Below are 18,754 nucleotides of genomic sequence, written 5' to 3' on the forward strand. Positions count from 1 at the left end.
TTTGCTTTAACATCCTTTATTTCTGAGTTCTCGTACGTCAAATCGATCCATAGAAAAAACTTAGCCCCAAAAAGTTCTGTATGGTCATAAAAAGAAGAGCATTTGGTATAACAATAGATAGATGTATGCTGAAATAAGAATATAAGAGTTTATTGGCCTAGGAAGATTATACTGCGGCCGGATGGGAATCATGGCAGAGTACAACCGCAAGGATTGTGGAGGAATAAAACGGTATAAACCTACTCAAACGTTAGCTTTCCCCCACTAAGACAATATTAAAAGAATTGGGACTGAGTGAATTTAGGTTAAGCCATGTTTTGCACCATATTATGGATACGGTACAATAGCGCACTGCGTTATATCATGTCCCCTAGAGTTGATAATATTGTTTGAAAGTTCAGCGTCAATCAAAGCTATACTGCATGAATCTGAAAGAAAAAAAAACACTAAGTGCATTCTGGGTTCTTGGACGCCTGCTGCGTTCTTAGTCTTGAACTACTGGCAGTTTATATTTGACAGTGGAACTACGCAGAAAATGGTGCTTTAATTTTCAACAAATTTTCGAATTACATCTTATTATTTCGCTATTTGTAATTATTTTGTACTAAAGCCCTCTCTATATTTTATTTCTTTTCTTCGCTCTCATAATTTTATTTACTTACAAGGTTAACTAGATTTAACATGGTTTTATTATCTCATTCGTAGCTTGCAATGCTTCATAAATCAGTTTTAAATATTTAAAAAAATGTAATAGTTAATTCTGAGCTTGTAGTAGTCTAGTTTGCCAAGGCTGCTTTGAAAACAGAGGCAGCTCTGATACTGACTTGGCTACCCAAGCTCCAGATCTAAGTCTCTTGCTTGGCTTATATAAATAATTAAACGTGTCTATACTTATCATTGGATGTTTAAGTTTCGTGCGCGAAAACTAGAGTGCACTGGGCAAACTGGGCCTCAGCAGGGCAACACGTAGAAACTTTCCTTGCCTTCTGTTAGAATTTGCAAATTATACTTGCTCATGATTTGTTTGACCTGTCGGGATACGCTATAAGCTACTTAGTCATTACTGACCGGGAGTTTGAAATTTTAAAACATTTAGTCTCCAGTTTTGTACAGGCGAATTTGAAAAATCATCTCGGCTTTACCATACCTCGCTGGCCACATCCCTTGAAAACAAATGGGAGAAAGCATGCAGTTTAAACTTTCCTTTTCCTGTTATGTATGTTCAGTTTCGTACGAACAGCTGGGCCCCAGCTGGGCTACACGTGCAAACTTTGCTTGAGTAATGCCAGAATTTGTAAATTATACTTGCATAGGATCTGTTTGACCTATCCGGATACTCTTTACTTAGTCAATACTGACTGGGAGTTTGAAATTTTGAAAGACACTCTCGTGTTTTGTGCAGGCGAATAATGAACTCGGCTGTACCTTACCTCGCTGAATATCCCTTGAAAACAAATGGGAGGGAGTATAGTAAATTTGAAAGTAAATTTATGAAATCGATCCCTCATGAACGGAAAAAGTTGGAAGTGACTGAAAGTGAAGCTGTTGTAAGTTTTGCCTCATGGCTACCCACTCGTAAGCATTAGGTCATGTTGAAAAGTCCATGATAGTACAGCCATTTAAATTCACTTATTTGAAATAGATCAGGGCTGGTTAATTGACTGGCCACAAACTTAGTTTAGATGAAGATGGCTGAAGAAAGGACTGACACTCAAAACGTCAGCAGTCGATGTGCCATATCGAACAAAATAACTGTTTTCACTTTCCCACCCACGCAGCATAACAGTATTCTAAGAAGGTCATCTCTTGAGCAGTTTGAAAAATAAACTGCTAATCAATAACAGAACAAGCCTAAAAGAGAAGACTAGTGCTTAATCAGTTTAACTTGAATTGAAAATACTCCTTCTTTTGTAAGCCGTTGGTAATAAATCTTTAGTAAACCTTGGACCGAGTAATCCTAGCATGCGGTTTACCAAAGCTAACAGGGAGTATGAACAGCGAGAAAAACAAGCCTGTGCATGTTGCGCATGCGCATGACACTTTCTTTCTTATAGTTTCTTTCTTCAAAGAAGACAAAGGTAATTTCTCGCTGACAGTTTTCAATAGTTGTTATATCCACCCGAAGCAATTAAGTTCCCCCTTAAAGCAGTTTCTTTGTTCGGTCAATTTTACACTGCATTTAAATTCTCTCCGCAGGCAAAGTTTAAGTTAGGCTTGCGTCTCCTCTTCAGATTGTCAATTAATTATGTTGTAGGTAATCTTCTCCTAAGACACGTCATGATATCGCTGTATGTCAAACAGTTAAGTCAAACTCCAGCTTTCAGCTCCCGAAAAGTTCATAAAGGATTCTCCCCTCCAAATTCGCGTGTTTACAAGCGCAAGATTTCACATCTTCCACGGTTCTAAGATTTACCAAGAACTAAACTTGTGTTGCAACTTAAGCCGAATAATGTCTCCATTAGCACTTATATTGAGCGCATTAAACACAAAACAATGTCAAAATAGTGCCAGAAATTTTTCTTTATTTTTCTTTCCCCATTCTTCAATATATATAGTTCACCCAGCTTTGAACCATGAAATAAGGTAATACCACTAACTATTTTCCTTATAATACAAAGAATGATTTTAGCTGAGAAAAAGACCGGAATTAAAAGACAATATGTGCGATCGTTAAACTTACATAAACAAATGCAATTTGCGGTTTTCAAGTTGTGTTCATGAATTAATATCACTCGTCCGCACGCAACACAAACTTGCGTTGTTGATTTCAAGATCTAAACATGAAAATGGATCTTATTTTCCCCCCTTTTTCTTGTTTGACTTTCTCATACATAGGAATGAGTGGAAAGTTTTTTTCTGGATAAACTAGGACCCGAGAATAACTTTGTAAGATACTAAATACATAAAATTAAATTATCATAATCCAGACGTTATATATAAATTATGTTCTTGTCCTTAATTCATGTCTTTGTTCTATTTTTTATAGTCTATTTAATGCGGAGGAGAAAGTAAACTCTGCACGTCGAAGCTTCTTCTTCGTCCTGATTCGTGTTCAGACGAACACTGTTCGATCGAAACGCAGTCGATCTCTCTGTCTCTGATTTCATCACGCTCGCGTTCTTCGTATCTCGGCGGAGTTGTCTCCCTTTGGGCGATCGTGCTCGGCTTTGCTTCTTCGCTGAAAAAGGCGAAGTAACGGTGAGGATCGGCCAGAAGTCGCTCGGATTTCAAATCCAACTTTAGACACGGCTTCCCAGCTCTTCTCCGGCGATAGTCTCCGTGCAAGAAGTCTTCGTAATACATGGGGCAAATCGTCCAGAAATGTCCCTTTCCATTTGGACTTCGACCAGCCTTGATGAAGCAATCGTTTAGCGACAGATTGTGTCGAATGCTGTTCCTCCAACCACTACCTTTGGTCCTGAAGTACGGATAGCGTGTTAGGATGTAACTGTAAATGTCGCTTAGCACAAGCTTCTTCTCCGGAGAGCTGAGGATGGCTTCCGCGATGAGCCCAATGTAGGATTGACTTGGTTTCTCGTACGATCTAGCCAGGGAACTTCCAGAGGGTAGGAAGAAACCACAGCTTCCTAGGGAGGGTACAGTTGGCCAAAAGCTTGTGTACTCCAACGGGGTAACAGCTGGTGGAGGAGGAGGCCCGTGACAGTTCAATTTGGAGTGTGGTAGTCCCCACGAATACCACGGTCCGAGATCAAAGGCTGGTGGAACAGCGCTAGGCCACGTTACTGTACTAACGGACGGAACAGACGGAAAATAATCCGCACCTTTTTCGTAGTTTGAGACAGGACTAAACGCTGACATCTTCTTCTGTAAATGATTTCCTGAATAAGCAAAGACAGATAAGTCTTAATCCAACTGTGACAGTCAAGTGGCCTTCAAGTTGCTTCACAAAGCACTATAGCATTTTGCAAACGCGTTCCAGTTTATAAACGCTAGGCAAGCGTGTCACGTGACCGAGCCAATACGGCGACTTGTAAGCGGTCTTTTGTTCTTACGGTAGTGGTGGAGGATCGTGGGAACTGTAACACTACGACCACATGCGGAGAATATTTATAGCGTTTATATTTGAAGTGGGAACAAGAATGTGATCCCCGGGGTTGCACGCATGGGTAACCGAATTGACATCCCCGCTTTCAAAAAGAACATGGAGAAACACATTTCCAACCTGATTTTGTGTTTTTAGCTTTTCCTAAGACGCAGATTAACACAACTGGAGTTTTTTGTGAATTGTTTTGGCCGACTTGCGTGTTTGTAGTCTTGGGCTGATTTTCCATTAATCCCCCCTCACGGCTAATCTATTTATCACCCGTAAGCAACATCGCTAAGCCGAATGCGATAAGTGCTTTAAAAAGTGTGTATATTTTGATCTTTTAGTTGGTTTTATCCATTTAATTAGTTCATTGTCTAGAGAATTACAAGTCTGCCAAGTAAATCCCGGAAACAAAGGGAAATTTTTTGGCACGTTTTGTTTGCCTTCATGGTTTGTAAGAAACACGATAACGTTATTTTTTCAGTCTACACTGTACTTCAAAATCCACACTTGTTCAACCTTCTTTGGAGCAGCGTTGTTACGTTTCCAAGGTTTCGTGCCCAGCTTACGGCAGTAACGTTGTTTAATATTAAACGTTAAAAATATTTCAGGCAGGGAATTACTTCATTATTAAGTTGTATATTATGAGACTGCACTCACATGTCAGAAATATTCCAATCCAGCTGCGAGCGAAAGTTAGGAGTGCTTTCACTTTTGTAGATATCGCCGCACGCAATTAGAGAGTGTTCTCAAAAGTGAACGTTTGATAAAATCGAAAAGTCAAAATTTTGTCATAGTCGCAAAATCGAATGTAAACTTTCTTTAACTAGTGAAGAATCTAGCGGAAGAGGAAAATCAGAGCAAGGAATTAAAGAAGTCTAAAGACGTTCGTGAATGGACAAATGAAAACTCACGTACTCCGATAGAACTTTGTATGATATTGGTGGATAATTAAAGGCAATATTTAGTTGGTATCACAACACCATAAATTCAAAATATGTCACGGAAGTTTACACAAACTAAACAAATCGATAGCATTATCACGAGTGTAATTACAGACTTGAAACTAAATAAACAGGTAATCTAAATGAGAAAATTCTGTCTGTCACCAAGAAAAAGTTCACGAAAGTCTTTTGAAGACAATTGCACTCCTTGAAACTCGTGAGATTATTTTAGAGTAGCGCTGTTGTGCTGTTTTGAAAATATTGGCTAAGAAGTAAGTGTGGGTTGCAAGTACGAGTATTTTAAATTCCGGAAACCTCTGGCAAATATTGCTCTCTTAAAGCTGAAATGGAAGTATTTTATAAAAGCTACCGGATATCGTAACTAAACTTAACAGCACATAAGATAAATTTGGCAGTGCAGTCAGAGAAATTCCACGGCTAGTTTATACTATGGCTATCAACTTTCTCTCTAAACGTGCTACACAAACTAGATTAAAGCTTGGTTTTGTTCAGAACCTTGTTCTTTCATAACTTAAGCTCTAAGAGGTATCATCCTGCCAGTTCTTCCCGCATTTCCAATATGTAATTATGCCGGAACACAGGTCACGAGAATGTCTCATCAAAAAGATTCTCCTGATAGTGCTGTTAGAAATATACAAAGACTGGTATAGAGAATTCGTATATTGACATGGAAAATTTGGAAAGGATCATGTAAAAAAGTCCAAATTTTCTCTTTTTGACAGTTTCAGAGTCAGGTGTTTCCATCGATTGCTAGAAAAATTTCTTTCTAATAAACTGATATGAAGCGGACCAGGAAGGGTCCCATGGGCTTCGAACAAACCTTCTTTCAAAAGGTCTTAAGACTATACCAACGGGATGCGATCCTTTTAGCAACTTATCTCAGGATTCCTCAAGAACTTTCCGTAGCAGTACAGGGGTCCTAGGTTTCTCTTATTCTGGCAATATCTTAAAAAAAAGATAACATTTAGTTGAGTCCATACTTCAAATCTCTTATATTGATTTGTATTGAAGTTAAAATGCCATCGATTTATGTATCACATGCCAGCGTCATATCACTTAAAAGCCAACAAAAAACAGGCCATTAATATAATATTATAACTCAACTTCGTCCGTGCGATCTCTCAGTCTTAAGTCAATACCCCGCATGGGGTGACGTTTGTCCACCGATGAGTTACCAACCAAAACAACTGCACCTAGCTATAACGAAAGAACCATGCAGTGCTTCAGTCTCTCTCAAAACAGCGATCTGTTTTGAACGTAAACTGAACCAGTGTGGACGCGACCGAAGATCGTTCCATTGAAGAGCGAAAATTATAATTTACTGAGTTTAAATATATTCCTTACTTCATACCGGACAAAGCAGTACATTGTTGTGCTTGTATAATAAACTACATTTTTCAGTCGCCATTATTTCTGATCTATTCTCTAAGAACAAAAATACACATTCTATTTTCTATCTTAGTTATCAATTATTGGTTAATAAAAGTAACCAACCGAGACAACAGAGTTTTCGCTCCGTGCTCGGCTAGACTGGTTATCGAAAAGCCTGTTAAGGAACCTTCGATGAATTGAACTTAAAAACAAAGTAAATCAAGTGTTTCCACTTGCCTTTCTATACAGCACAACAATCTCTTAGAGAATCATTTCCGATGGACATTTATTAACCTGCGTCAAAAATAGACCAAGGGTCATGGCCCTAGTCAGAAATTTTTTTAAAACTATTTGTTGGTATTGAATTTGGGTCAGAATTTTGGCAGTTTTGAAAAGGAAATGGTTTTGTTGGTTGCTTTGTAACAGGAAAATAATGTTGAGGTTCTCGACAATTTGGAAAAGGACATTAAATTCTTAGAAGAATTACGTAGCATAAAAATTGTCAAGTCATCGCATTTTCCCTAATTGGGATGCGCAAATTTTTGTGCGACACTGAGGTTAGTTTGTTTTGGATACTGTTGCTATGCCACATTCCACATTCACTTACTAAGTGCAGTAAGTAAACTAAGACATTACATGATAAGTTTTAATATCAAACAATTGTCCCATTGTCCGAGAGTAGGCGAGTTTTGACACATTCAAAATAAGGCAAATATAACAATGAAATCAAAGAGCACGAATGACTACCTTTCAAGAGTATTAGGAACGTTTTTCATAAAATAACGATCAAGACGACTAGAGAGATAAAAATGCTACAAACTGGAACTGCTGGTACAAAAATTAATAAACGAGTTGAATGGTTATATGCCCCGTAATCTCAAAACGGCTGAGGGAATTTGCTTTCTCCACTTTCATGGAAATTTTATGGAAGTTAACACATGTGTACAAATATCGCTGAAAACCTGCAGATTGAAACACAAAGTGCCTTAAATCGTGGCTCCTACGACATTATGTTTTTTAAAAGTCAAAGCTGCTCAGATTGTAAAAATCTTTGACTTTGAAAATCTTTGAAAATCCTTCAAGAAAGTGAATTATTCACTCTGTCCAAAGATCAGAACAGTAAAAAACTGAAACTTATCATTCTAGAAAATAGTGTGCAATGACCTTTTGAAGCAATACATAATCTACATTTACTACGAATATCATTTAAAATTTGCGCGGTTGGAAGATAATACATTCACTTTTTAATCAGAGGCAGGGTCCAAGAGGACACCGAACAAAATGTTTCGTGTCTTAGTTGTTATCTAAACCGAATTAAACTAATATGTACATGTTTATTCAAAACACCTGCCTCACTGATAAGGTAAAGAACTGAAATTGGTTCACGGCATGGATCTAAACGGACGTGGTGAACTATGTATGAACTTTACGTCATTTAAACGGAATCTAAACTAAAATTGGAAGACATCTTTTGATACTACTTCATTTTATTCTCTCAAAACTATTCAAACAAATGGTAAAATTTGTTAACAGCTAGTGTCATGATTTCGTCATGGATCAGGAATTATGATATTTTTTTTTTATAGAATGCTATTTAAACCTCAAGCGGCAAACGGCGAAACCTCAAACGAAAATCGTGAGGAGCAGTTGTGACCCAACTTAAATGTAATGTTTTTTCTCCTTAATTCAATTTTACAGTAGTTTCATTGTTCGTGGAAAAGAACAATTAATAAATAAAATACAAAATGTATAATTGGAAAAAATATTCTTAAGAATGACTTTCAATATTGTAGAAAACTGTTTTCTTGTTACTTTGAGGGCGTTTGATAATTTATCGCCGCGGTTTGTTCTTTTTAGATTAAAGTTAAGACATTTTCATTCTTCAGTACACTAAAAAGCTACTGCAGTAAGAATATCATTTTGCTTAAATTTGTCGTCCTCAACAGAGAAACACAAATTTTCTCATGAAAGGTGTAAATAAAACAAATTTTAGATCCGTTAATCGACTTTATGCTAACGTTTTATGTTAATTACCAGAGTTGGTTAGAACGATGTCTCTATATATCTAGTCTTATTCATTGCCTGTGCGAGATGCTTTCAAAAGCCGTTTAAAAAAGCTCTTGTCAAATTTTCTCGATTAGAAATATATCCACCAAAACCTGGCATTTTGTATTTGTATATTGACTTTTAAAGCAGTAAGAAATTTGTACTCAAACAAACACTGTTATCGTGTAAGTGTTATTTTTGGAACGGAAGTTAAAGAAAGATAAATATCGCTAAAAATTCTTTGCTCGCTGAATCTTCACGCGAATTACAAACGACAAAGAAATATAATTAATTTTAAAAGAGAGTCTGCACAAATCTATAAATACGAAGTAAACGTGAATAAATCTCTAGACTGAGGAACGCGTCTGGACAGGATGCGTTCTGTATATAGAAATTATGTACCCATCCCTTCAGTTCTTTGAAAATTGATCAAATTACACTTGTAGTGACTTTCTGCTTCAAACTGTCAATTCAAAAAGAGAATCGGTGTTAAGTATCTGTAACACAATGTCGATCGTTGGTGAAGACATTTGACTTTCGTAGTAGCAGATATTTGGTTTTAGAAAATAAATAGTCCTGAGTTGTCCGATAGTGGCTTTTCACCTTAAAGTAAATCAAACTTACAATAGTCTTAAAGTTGGTCATAGTTTGATTTCGTTGTTGTACACGGTATTTGAATTGTAGTCGGCGATGACGTTAACGCTCTCCTTCGGTCTCTTGTCCCTTTTTAAGTGCTCTTTTCTTTGTCGTTTAAGGTAATTGGTTTTTAGATTTTTCCCATCCATATTTTTCTAGAAAATAACATTCAGTCACTGTTCAAGTTAAACTGAAACTGATGAGTACAACGAGATATAAAAAATGAAAACTCAATAACATAAGTTTAATTTCAGTCGTAAATATATCCTCTTTTCATTAGGTAATATATATTTAATAGCAATTGCGTGAGATTATTGAGTGACCAAACCGTTAAAAGATATAGAACAGTATGAAATTGGAGAATAAAATATTGAAAATAACGAATATTTGTATAGAATATACGTTTCACTAAGTAAAGGTGAAGTCTGTAGGGCAGACAAAGTTTCTTTTTTATTATTCCAAAAAATAATAGAAAAAGAAAAGAAATGTTGTTGAGAGAATTGGCACCGTAAGTAAGGAAGGTTGTGCAGCACAGATAAGAATGCTTATATTAGAGGTTTATGTAATGCAATATTGGAATCATGTATGTAATGTTTTGCTCGTGTCACGAGAATTTGTTATCATAACTTTAAAGTTACCTGAAACGACGGCAGATGGCATACTACTAGTTATATATAACCGACAACTGACATCAAGACCACGTTTTATCACTGAAAATTCCAGACCACACACACCATGAACTGTTGATCTATACACAGTGGATGAATGAAAGTGTTCCGGAATCTTCGTGTGAGAATATTTTGGTTTACGTCAGATTTAGGTCATGTATGGCAATTGTCAAAACACTTTGCAAGAATTGCGCATCGTGTCAAGCTGAACAGTGATTTAGCAGCGAAGGAATTTTTTTGAAAAAAAGTATAGCTAACTTACTGACTGATTGACTGCCTCAGCAAAGTACGGATCGGACAAAATACAGGAAAATTACTTACAGACAGTTGAACATGTGTCCAGACAGACAGACTGCCGGAATGAACGACTGAACAACTGAATAACGAATGCGCTTACGTTAAGTCATGCCACTAAATCGCCCGTACATAGAATGACGAAAGTCTAGCTTTTAATATCAGCAAAATTTAAATCTAAACTAGAATTAGCTAAAATATTTGAGTGAAGGAATTTCAAAACCAAACATGGCAAGTAGGGACAATTCCTTGATCATTATTTGTAAGTGTTTGTTATTTACTCTCATGTAAGACATATTTTTTTACTACAATTAAGAATGCTGTTTTGGCATAATTTTGTACCTGTAAGCAGAAAAATAATTTTATCCCCGTAACGCCATAAATAAAACAGATTTTCATGCCGCTGAACAAATGTTTGGCTATCGCACGTTAAATTAACCGGAGTTAGTAAAACCGGGGTCGTGAAATTGTTTTAACCCACCCTCCCTTGAAACCAGCACGATTTGATTTCATTTATATTGACTTTATGAAGCAAGATATTTGTATTCAAACAAACACTGCTTTCGTGTTTAAAGCCTTACTTTTTTTGGTAGGGAATTTTGATATAACGGTAAAATATTGTACTGATGAGCAAACTCTTGCTCGCCGAATCTTTACACACACACATACGTTGTATCGAAAAAAAAAAAAAAAATGTTCTTTATAACAACACCAAAAACTATTGTAAGCATGGAAAAGAAATGCTTTGTCAGCATAACGTTATCATGAAATCGCAGTAACTGCGCCTATGCTCTTTACCAAACGCGGAGAAAGGAATGCTTTCCAACTGCAAGGCAGGAAAAGTCACTGGAAAAAACAACATTTTCAAGGGATATAAAACGCCATTGACATTATTGCAAAACAGCAAAAAAATCTATCTGAACTGCCCCAGAACGTACTTTACGACGAGCCTATCATCTACCATGAAAAGAAAAAGAGGTATAAATAATGAAAATATAATATAACTCCTTCCTTCTGTCCTTTTTTTTTTCCACCTGATTGTTAATATCTCAATTTAATCTGTATTCACTGCTGAGGGTTTCAGTAAGAGTTTCTCACTACTAAATTGCTGACAACGCCGGTTTTTGTCTATAAGCTGCTTCTTATTGGCGAATGATAACTGTTCGCGGAAGCAATTCCTTTATCTGCAAACAACTGGATTCAGTTTTAAAAAATAAATAAAAAACTTTTGCATGAAAGACTTTAATTATGCTATTGTAAAAAGCATTTAAAATATTGCTTCAAGAGACTTAACATTCTTTACAAAGTTCTGAAAAAGAGAAGTTGTGGCTTGGTTTTTCGAGTTTTATTAGTTGATCTCCCTTGCTCAGCTTATTTTAGAAAACATAACCTGATGGAAATGAAATTTACATTGAATAAAAATAAAAGAGACTATTGACGTGTATGCGTTTATATAATGTCATTTAAAAATAAAAACTGATTTAAGGCAAACTAACAAAAGGTGAAGGTTAATATGTCGCGTGACTAAACAGAAAGATAGGACGAAGTCAACCTTGTCATCACGCATAGCGACGAAAAAACAACGCGCATAGTTACGAGGAATGTAAATGAACTATTCAGTCTCATTTAGCTACCTTAATTTTCAATGGCCGTAAAACATAAAATTAACACGAACTAAACTGTTTAACAAGTTTCTTGCCTGACCTGAATAGCCGATAGTGGCTTTTCACTTGAAAGTAAATCATACTTAAATTTTCTTAAAGTTGGTCATAGTTTGATTTCGTTGTTGTACACAATATTTGAATTGTATGATGACGTTAATACTCTCCTGAGCTCTCTTGTCCCTTTTTAAGTGCTCTTTTCTTTGCCGTTTAAGGTAATTGGTGTTTGGATTTTTCCCATTCATAGTTTCTTTTAGAAATAATATTCAGCGGCTGTGCAAGTCAAAACCTGATGAGGATACCAACATATAGAAAAGAAGAACTCGATAACATAAGTTTCAGTCGTAAATAAATTATACTATCTTTTCATTACGAATACATAACATATAATTTAATACAAATTGCGTGTGATCGTTTTGTTTATATAAAGCAATGTTGGAATCATGTCTGCAATGCTTTGTTCGCGTGTCAGGGGAATTTGTTATCGTATTCTTAAAATTACCCGAAACGACAGATGGCATATTACATAGTAACCGTTTTATCACTGAAAATGCTAAATCACGCCGACTTATGCACAGTGGATGAATAAAAGTGTTCCGGAATCTTCGTGTGAGAACATTTTTCTTTTGTCTTTAATAGGCTAATTACGTCAGATTTAGGTCATGGTAATTGTCATAACACTCACCAAAAATTGTATATCGTGTTCACAGAACGGTGTTATAAAATAGGCTGACTTACTGACTGACTGACTGCCTCAGTGAAGTACGAACCGGACAGACCGTAGGACACTGTCAGAAAGACATACAGCCTGAATGAATACTTGTAATAACTGTCAATTAACCAATGTATCATGACCTTGGAGGATGCTAACTTAGCCATTGATTTCCAAACACTTACCAAAATCAGTCGTTTTTCAACAAGACAATCACAATGTTGTTTTCTGGTCTTTCAATATAAGCAACAATTATTGCGCTCACGTGAGCGCATTTCACTGAATCATCCATGCATAAAATTACGAAAGTCTTGCTCTTAATATTATCATAAAAATCTAAACCTAAACTGTATTTAATTAAAATATTTGAGTGAAGACAGTTTATAACCAAACACGTTTACTCTTAATGTTAGACATTTATTTTCTTACTGCACTCTAGAATGCTGCTTTGCCTTAATTTGAACCTCTTACCAGAAAAATAATTTTGTCACCGTAAAGCTACGAAAAACACCAATTTTAAAGCCATGATCAACTGTTTGACTAAGTATCTGACGTTAAATTAACCGGAGTCAGTAACAACGGGCTCGTCTTATTCACCGTCTGTTGGAACTGAGTGTTGTATTCGAATTTGGGAGGCGCTTCTTCCCAAACTTTCCAAAAGCGTTCTTGGTTGGAAAATATCCCTTAAAACCAGCATGATTTGATTTCATTTATATCGACTTTAGGAAGCACTTTGTTCTCAAACAAACATTGCTTTCATGTTTAAAGTGTTATTTTTTTGCGCGGAAGCTAGATAGCGGTAGAATATCGTAAATGAGAAAATTCTTGCTCGCTGGATCTTTACGCGTACCTGCGCTGCACCGAGAATAATTTATTTAATTATAACACTACAGAAATATTTGGAAGCAAAGAAAAGCACTGCTCTGTCAGTATAAAGTTATCAGAAAAATCTCTATAAATTGTCTTCAGAAAGTATTTTCTTTATCAAACGCGGAGAAAGAAATGTTTTCCAATTGGATACAGCGGGACCAGTCAGCTAGTAACCAAATCCACTAGAAAGGCGACATTTTTCAAGGGATGGAAAAACCATAGACATAACTGCAAAACAAAATAAAAAAGCACATCTATTTGACCTGTCCCAGAACGTTTATTCAAATGAACAAATGGAAAGAAAGAGAGGTATAAATAACCACAACAGGTAACCACAACCGGCGCAAAATTAATATCTCAATTTAATCTGTATTCACTGCTGAGGGTTTCAGTAAGAGTTTCTCTGTACTAAATTGTTGACAATGCTGGTTTTCATCTATAATCTGCTTTTTATTGGCAAATGATAACTGTTCTCCGAAGACAATTCCTTCATCGGCAAACAATTAGATTTACAAGGTAAATAAAAAACTTTTGAATGAAATTGTTACAAAAAATGCACCATAACTACAGGCGTGTTATTCTTCACAAAAGATTCTAATTATTCTATTGTAAAAGGCATTCAAAATGTTGCCGACACGAGACCATTCTTTACAAGTTCTGAAAGGGAGGAGTCGTGGATTGGTTTTTCGAGTCTTATTAGTTGATCTCCCTTACTCAGTCTGTTGTAGAAAAACATAATCCGATGAAAAAGAAATATACGTTAAATAAAAATAAACCAAAAATATAAACTTATATGCGTTTATACATGTATGTGTGATAACGTTTACTCATTCCTACAGGAAGATAGCGCTTTCCATGTTCTGATCACGCGAAGTAACGGGAAAGAAATTTGCATAGTTAATTTTGTTATGAACCAAATAAAAGTAGTATCTATTCTTTCTGTTAGAGAAAAAGGAAAGAAGAAACGAGCTTTAAGTTTACTAGAAGCTCTCTTTTATTTTCTACTTCGCAAAACTGACAACCGAAAAGTGGTAAAGTAGATGTTGACAAACCCAATTACAATATTCGATGCGTTTTCTTCCTTTTCATTGACCGAAAGGCCACCACCTGATCTTCAAATAACTGCCTACAAATAATGGTCTGCTCATGCGTAATACCGTGTAAATGCGTTTTGCTTCAAACAATGTTCTGCTCATGCGTAATTGTAACCACGCTCTTGTGTGAAAAATGGCAGATCGCTTCCCGGAGCTGTTAGAGAGTGAAAAACTTGGTGATGGAATGATAAAACAATTATTGAACTCGGTTATCGAAAAATATCGTAAAATATCGTGATTTGTCAATGTCTCGTAGATCATTTATTTGCCTCAGTCGAATAACTGGTCTTCTTGCCGCTGACAAATCACCATGTTTCGTTCAACCTCGTCCAGTAATTGTTAAATCCATCATCCAAGTGATGACACAATTTATTATTAATCAATAACGTACAGTTGCTGAACTAAGGATCATAAGACGTCACGCTTGTTAACAATGCAGATCTCGAAGCGACTCTGCGAAAGTAGCGACCTCAAAGTTCAATTGTTATAACATCAAAAACCAACATCTCCAAATTCCAATTCGACCAGGATAGAGGACCCGCATGAAAAATAGTTAAGACTGATGTGGCTTCCCTTCTAAATATTTACTTATTTTTTTAAATAATGGAAACAACAGGTACAGCAGGGGGCGGGGGGAAGGAACGAGAGGAAGTTCATTTGATTTTTTTCACTTTTTCAAGTGACAGAGCTTGGTCTTGCACAATTAGAGAGTTTGTTTTCGGAATAGTTTATACAAATCGGGCACATGAACAGGTCATGATAACATTGAAAGCCTTGAATCACTAACTATCATTATGGTGCAACAGTTTAAAAGACATAATCAAATTATCAAAATGAGTACAAACGAATTGTAGACAGTTAACAGGAATATGGCGATACTGTTTTGCTTGTTTCTTCACAATCCACTGAAAGCGTGAAAGGCACCACAATGAAACTGAAGAATTATCCATAGTGAATAAAACCTCGACATATGTGTGATGTTATTCAGTAAGTAGTTTTGTCTCTATAACTTGTAGTAAATGCTTGTGCCTCACATTTATAGCACTTATGCTAGCTGTTATAAGTACTTAGAACAAAAGGACTGTCACATGCAGTATGGAACTAGAAGAAGTAAAGTCAAAAGCAAATATAGCTAATTTCGCTCTGCGAAAGTAACGTCATAAAAGAGTTCAGGGTTTTGAGAGGAGTAGACGATACAAACAATTAACGTGCTTGATCACATGATAGCCTTGTTGCATCAGCCAGTATTGTTAATTTGTAGCTCGTATTTACAGAAAACTTTATTTTTAGCCTATGAGAAAGAGCTGCATGCCATGAATTCCAAGATTTGAATATCCCAGTTTCCAAAACAATATCTGCTGTAACGTTAGATGCAATGTGCGAGAGAACAGAGCCCTGACCTTTTGATGGATAAGCAGGGTTAAGCAGAATCAATATATACGCGCCAAAACGTCGAAGAACATCATGATGTCAATAGTAGAAGGGTGTTTTTTGTGTTGCAATACCGACGAAGCGAAAAACCAGACCAAACTGCATGAAAAAAATAATCATATCAAGGCCAAAAACTTAGAAACTCTACCTCTGTACAAGCAATGCTGGTAACAAATTTCATTATGCCTTGTCATGGTGAGCAGAAAAACAACTGTCTAATCGTTATGAATAAAACAAATTATTAAAAGCCTCTAATTAACTGCATAAATTGAAAACTCAATACAATGAATTATGACGTAGTGGTGCTGGCTCACCTGGTTTCATCTTTCCTTTACAATAAGAGTCCTTTCGGCGACTGCTTTGTAATTTGTAAGCATCAGACATAAAAGACCTTGACAAAATTTCTCGCTAGCAACATATCCACTTAGAAAACGTCACTTCGCGCGATCGATGTACTTTGACCTTTAGCGGTGCGGAAGGAAATTGGGTTCAAACAAACAAACATTCATTGATATTGTCTTGGTTAAAATGATATTTTAGGAACTGACGTTTTTAGGCTGGAACATTCTAATGCTAACTAAATCTACTCAAATTACCCCTAATTGGTATAAAAAACCCTCCCTGTTTGTTTGTCAGTATGAAGCAACCCCTTAAAACATCTTAGGAAGAGCTGGTATCACAAGGGAACCAAACTTTTTATCCTATTACGAGGAACAATAATCAGTATTTTAAACAGTCTCAACCCGACTTCAATTCCAAGCGTATAATTTGAAGGCCTCTTTTACTAGACGGTCCCCTGTCTTTTTCCTTGTTCAATGAACGTGAAAAAACATCCAAACAAATGTTATTTTTGGAACAGAAATTGAAAGAAACTACATGAAATATCATTAACATTCCTTAACTTTTGCGAGGTAAGAACATCTTTGGACTACGAAAACTCGTAGAGTTAGTAGTACATTATTTCATGCGGTTGTCCACTCTCAAAACGGGAAATATTTTCTGCTGGCTGTGTTTTTCAACTATAACAGGTGTTGTTTTGATCGACAAGATCACATGGCCACAATGAGCTGCAAAGGTTTTGCCAAAGCGAGCTACTGAGAGATAAGGAAGATAAACTCAAAAATAAAATGTTTGCCATAAATAGCAAATTTTAAATCAAATGATTAGCACTAAAATAGATTAAAAACAGCCATGCAGTTTGTTGACTGTTTTGTTAATTTCATCGAAAAAAATGAAAAAAAAAAAGGATTTGATATATTGATTTACTATTCTTAAGCAATAAATATTCCTTGGCAAGTCGTAGAGGGGAGGGGCTGTGTTGTTATGCTTGCTTCATTTCCCTGAATTAGTTTATATGGAGATCATAGCATGATTGCAAAGAGAATTGATCTAGAAAAAATAATACACCAACACATAGAAGGTACATTTGCTGGTTCATAACGTTATTTTAAATAAATGGCAAAGCAAAGTACTCGTGTTTTCTGCCGGGTATGGCGACAACCACATCAATAGGGAAGGTTAATGCATAATAGTGCAGATTACTTGCATCATTGATTTGAGGCACTCAACCGGCTAACGTTCTGTTGTCAATTCACTGAAAGAAAGATAAAGTGTCGATAGTTTTCTTTTATTCCCATAGGTGAAAACCCCGGGTCGATTGCGGTTTTTGTTCAGTAAATTTCTGATTTTCATTATCCAGCCAGTTAAGCTGTTATTATTATACATTGAACTCACAATCTCTTTTCTGATTGGCCGAAAGAGTACAGTGAATTTTCGAAATCAGCGGTTGTGACGTCATCATGTCATGTATGACCCCGTTGCATGATTTCTAAGGGTAATCATGTCAAGTTCGCGCGCTTTGTGTTGCTTGTCGTCAGTGAAGAAGCAAACACATGACTTCCATTTTTTTCTCGGTAAGGGTTATCAGCCTCAGCCTTCGGCTGATAACCCCTACCTCGACCTTGAGTATTCTGGATATCACAAGAACCTCGTCCAATAATTGTTTATAAACGATATTTTCAACACAAGCAGCTAAATTTACGCATTACAGAATTGATGTCATTAGTTTGTCTCGTGCGGATCTTGTGACTAAATGACGTTAATCAACATTGCCATTACAACTGACATCCAAACTTTTCTTATCGTAAAAATATATATTGCTGTGTTACCGCGTATGGCGACTGTAAACGATTATTAAAGTTTAATTAAGAAATAGAAAACAGTTCCGTGTTTCTATCTAGTTTTAGTATAAATCTACTAAAATCTACCAGCTTTCTATCGCGAATGCCGTTCTGTGATTGAGTAGGCTACTCACCATCTGTTCTGTTGTAGATAGTGAGTAGCCTGGTAGAATGCGGTTGTTAACAAAATGGCGACCGCTTATTTGCGTTTTCGACGTGACTGTGAATAGGATTAATTATTTTAGATAAACGTTTGGACGACTAATAGATTATACTGAATCAATTAGACTATTCGCTCTCCATTTCTATCACGCGATAGAAATCTCGAACGCATAATCTAATTAAAAAATAGAAATACGGAGGAAATAGAGCCTAAATAGGCAATGAGACTTAAGTATATAACGGTACGGTAAACTGCTTTATGTGAGATCAAAGATCTTTTAAGGATGGAGGAAATTAAAATGGACTATAGAAGCGATAAACGAAAAAAAATTGGGCTAAATGTTTCCAAATGCAAACAGAAACCGTTACATAGCATTCTGCGAAGGAGAAAATTAATCAATGTAGTGTGATGAAGAAACTTAGCACTGGAATTTATTGTCCCACTGGTATTGCTACAAGGAGGATACGTTTTGGTCTGTTATTGCTTTTTAATGCGAGGTGAATCTACAAAATTGAAAAATGTTAGTCCTTGCAGAAATGCAAATGTTATAACAAAGTTTCATGGATAAAAGAAAAGAGAAGTGATCAATGCTTTTGTGTCCTCAGATTATTTTTC

The 18,754-nt window shown here is 36.1% G+C and overlaps 1 protein-coding gene across 1 annotated transcript; it reads right to left on the reverse strand.

Annotated features, from left to right (window-relative positions):
• Positions 1–1,889: 1,889 nt before the first annotated feature.
• Positions 1,890–4,345, reverse strand: LOC145468476 (uncharacterized). The gene has a single exon (XM_081452227.1). It carries the CDS (start codon positions 3,817–3,819, stop codon positions 2,992–2,994), a length of 828 nt encoding a protein of 275 aa, XP_081308353.1. The 5' UTR covers positions 3,820–4,345; the 3' UTR covers positions 1,890–2,991.
• Positions 4,346–18,754: the final 14,409 nt, after the last annotated feature.

This window comes from Orbicella franksi, chromosome 2 (genome assembly GCF_964199315.1).
Source record: "Orbicella franksi chromosome 2, jaOrbFran1.1, whole genome shotgun sequence".
Classification (NCBI taxonomy): Eukaryota; Metazoa; Cnidaria; class Anthozoa; order Scleractinia; family Merulinidae; genus Orbicella; species Orbicella franksi.

Coding starts and splice junctions, on each gene's coding strand:
- LOC145468476 (XM_081452227.1), bottom strand. CDS start 3,819: ATGTCAGCGTTTAGTCCTGTCTCAAACTACGAAAAAGGTGCGGATTAT.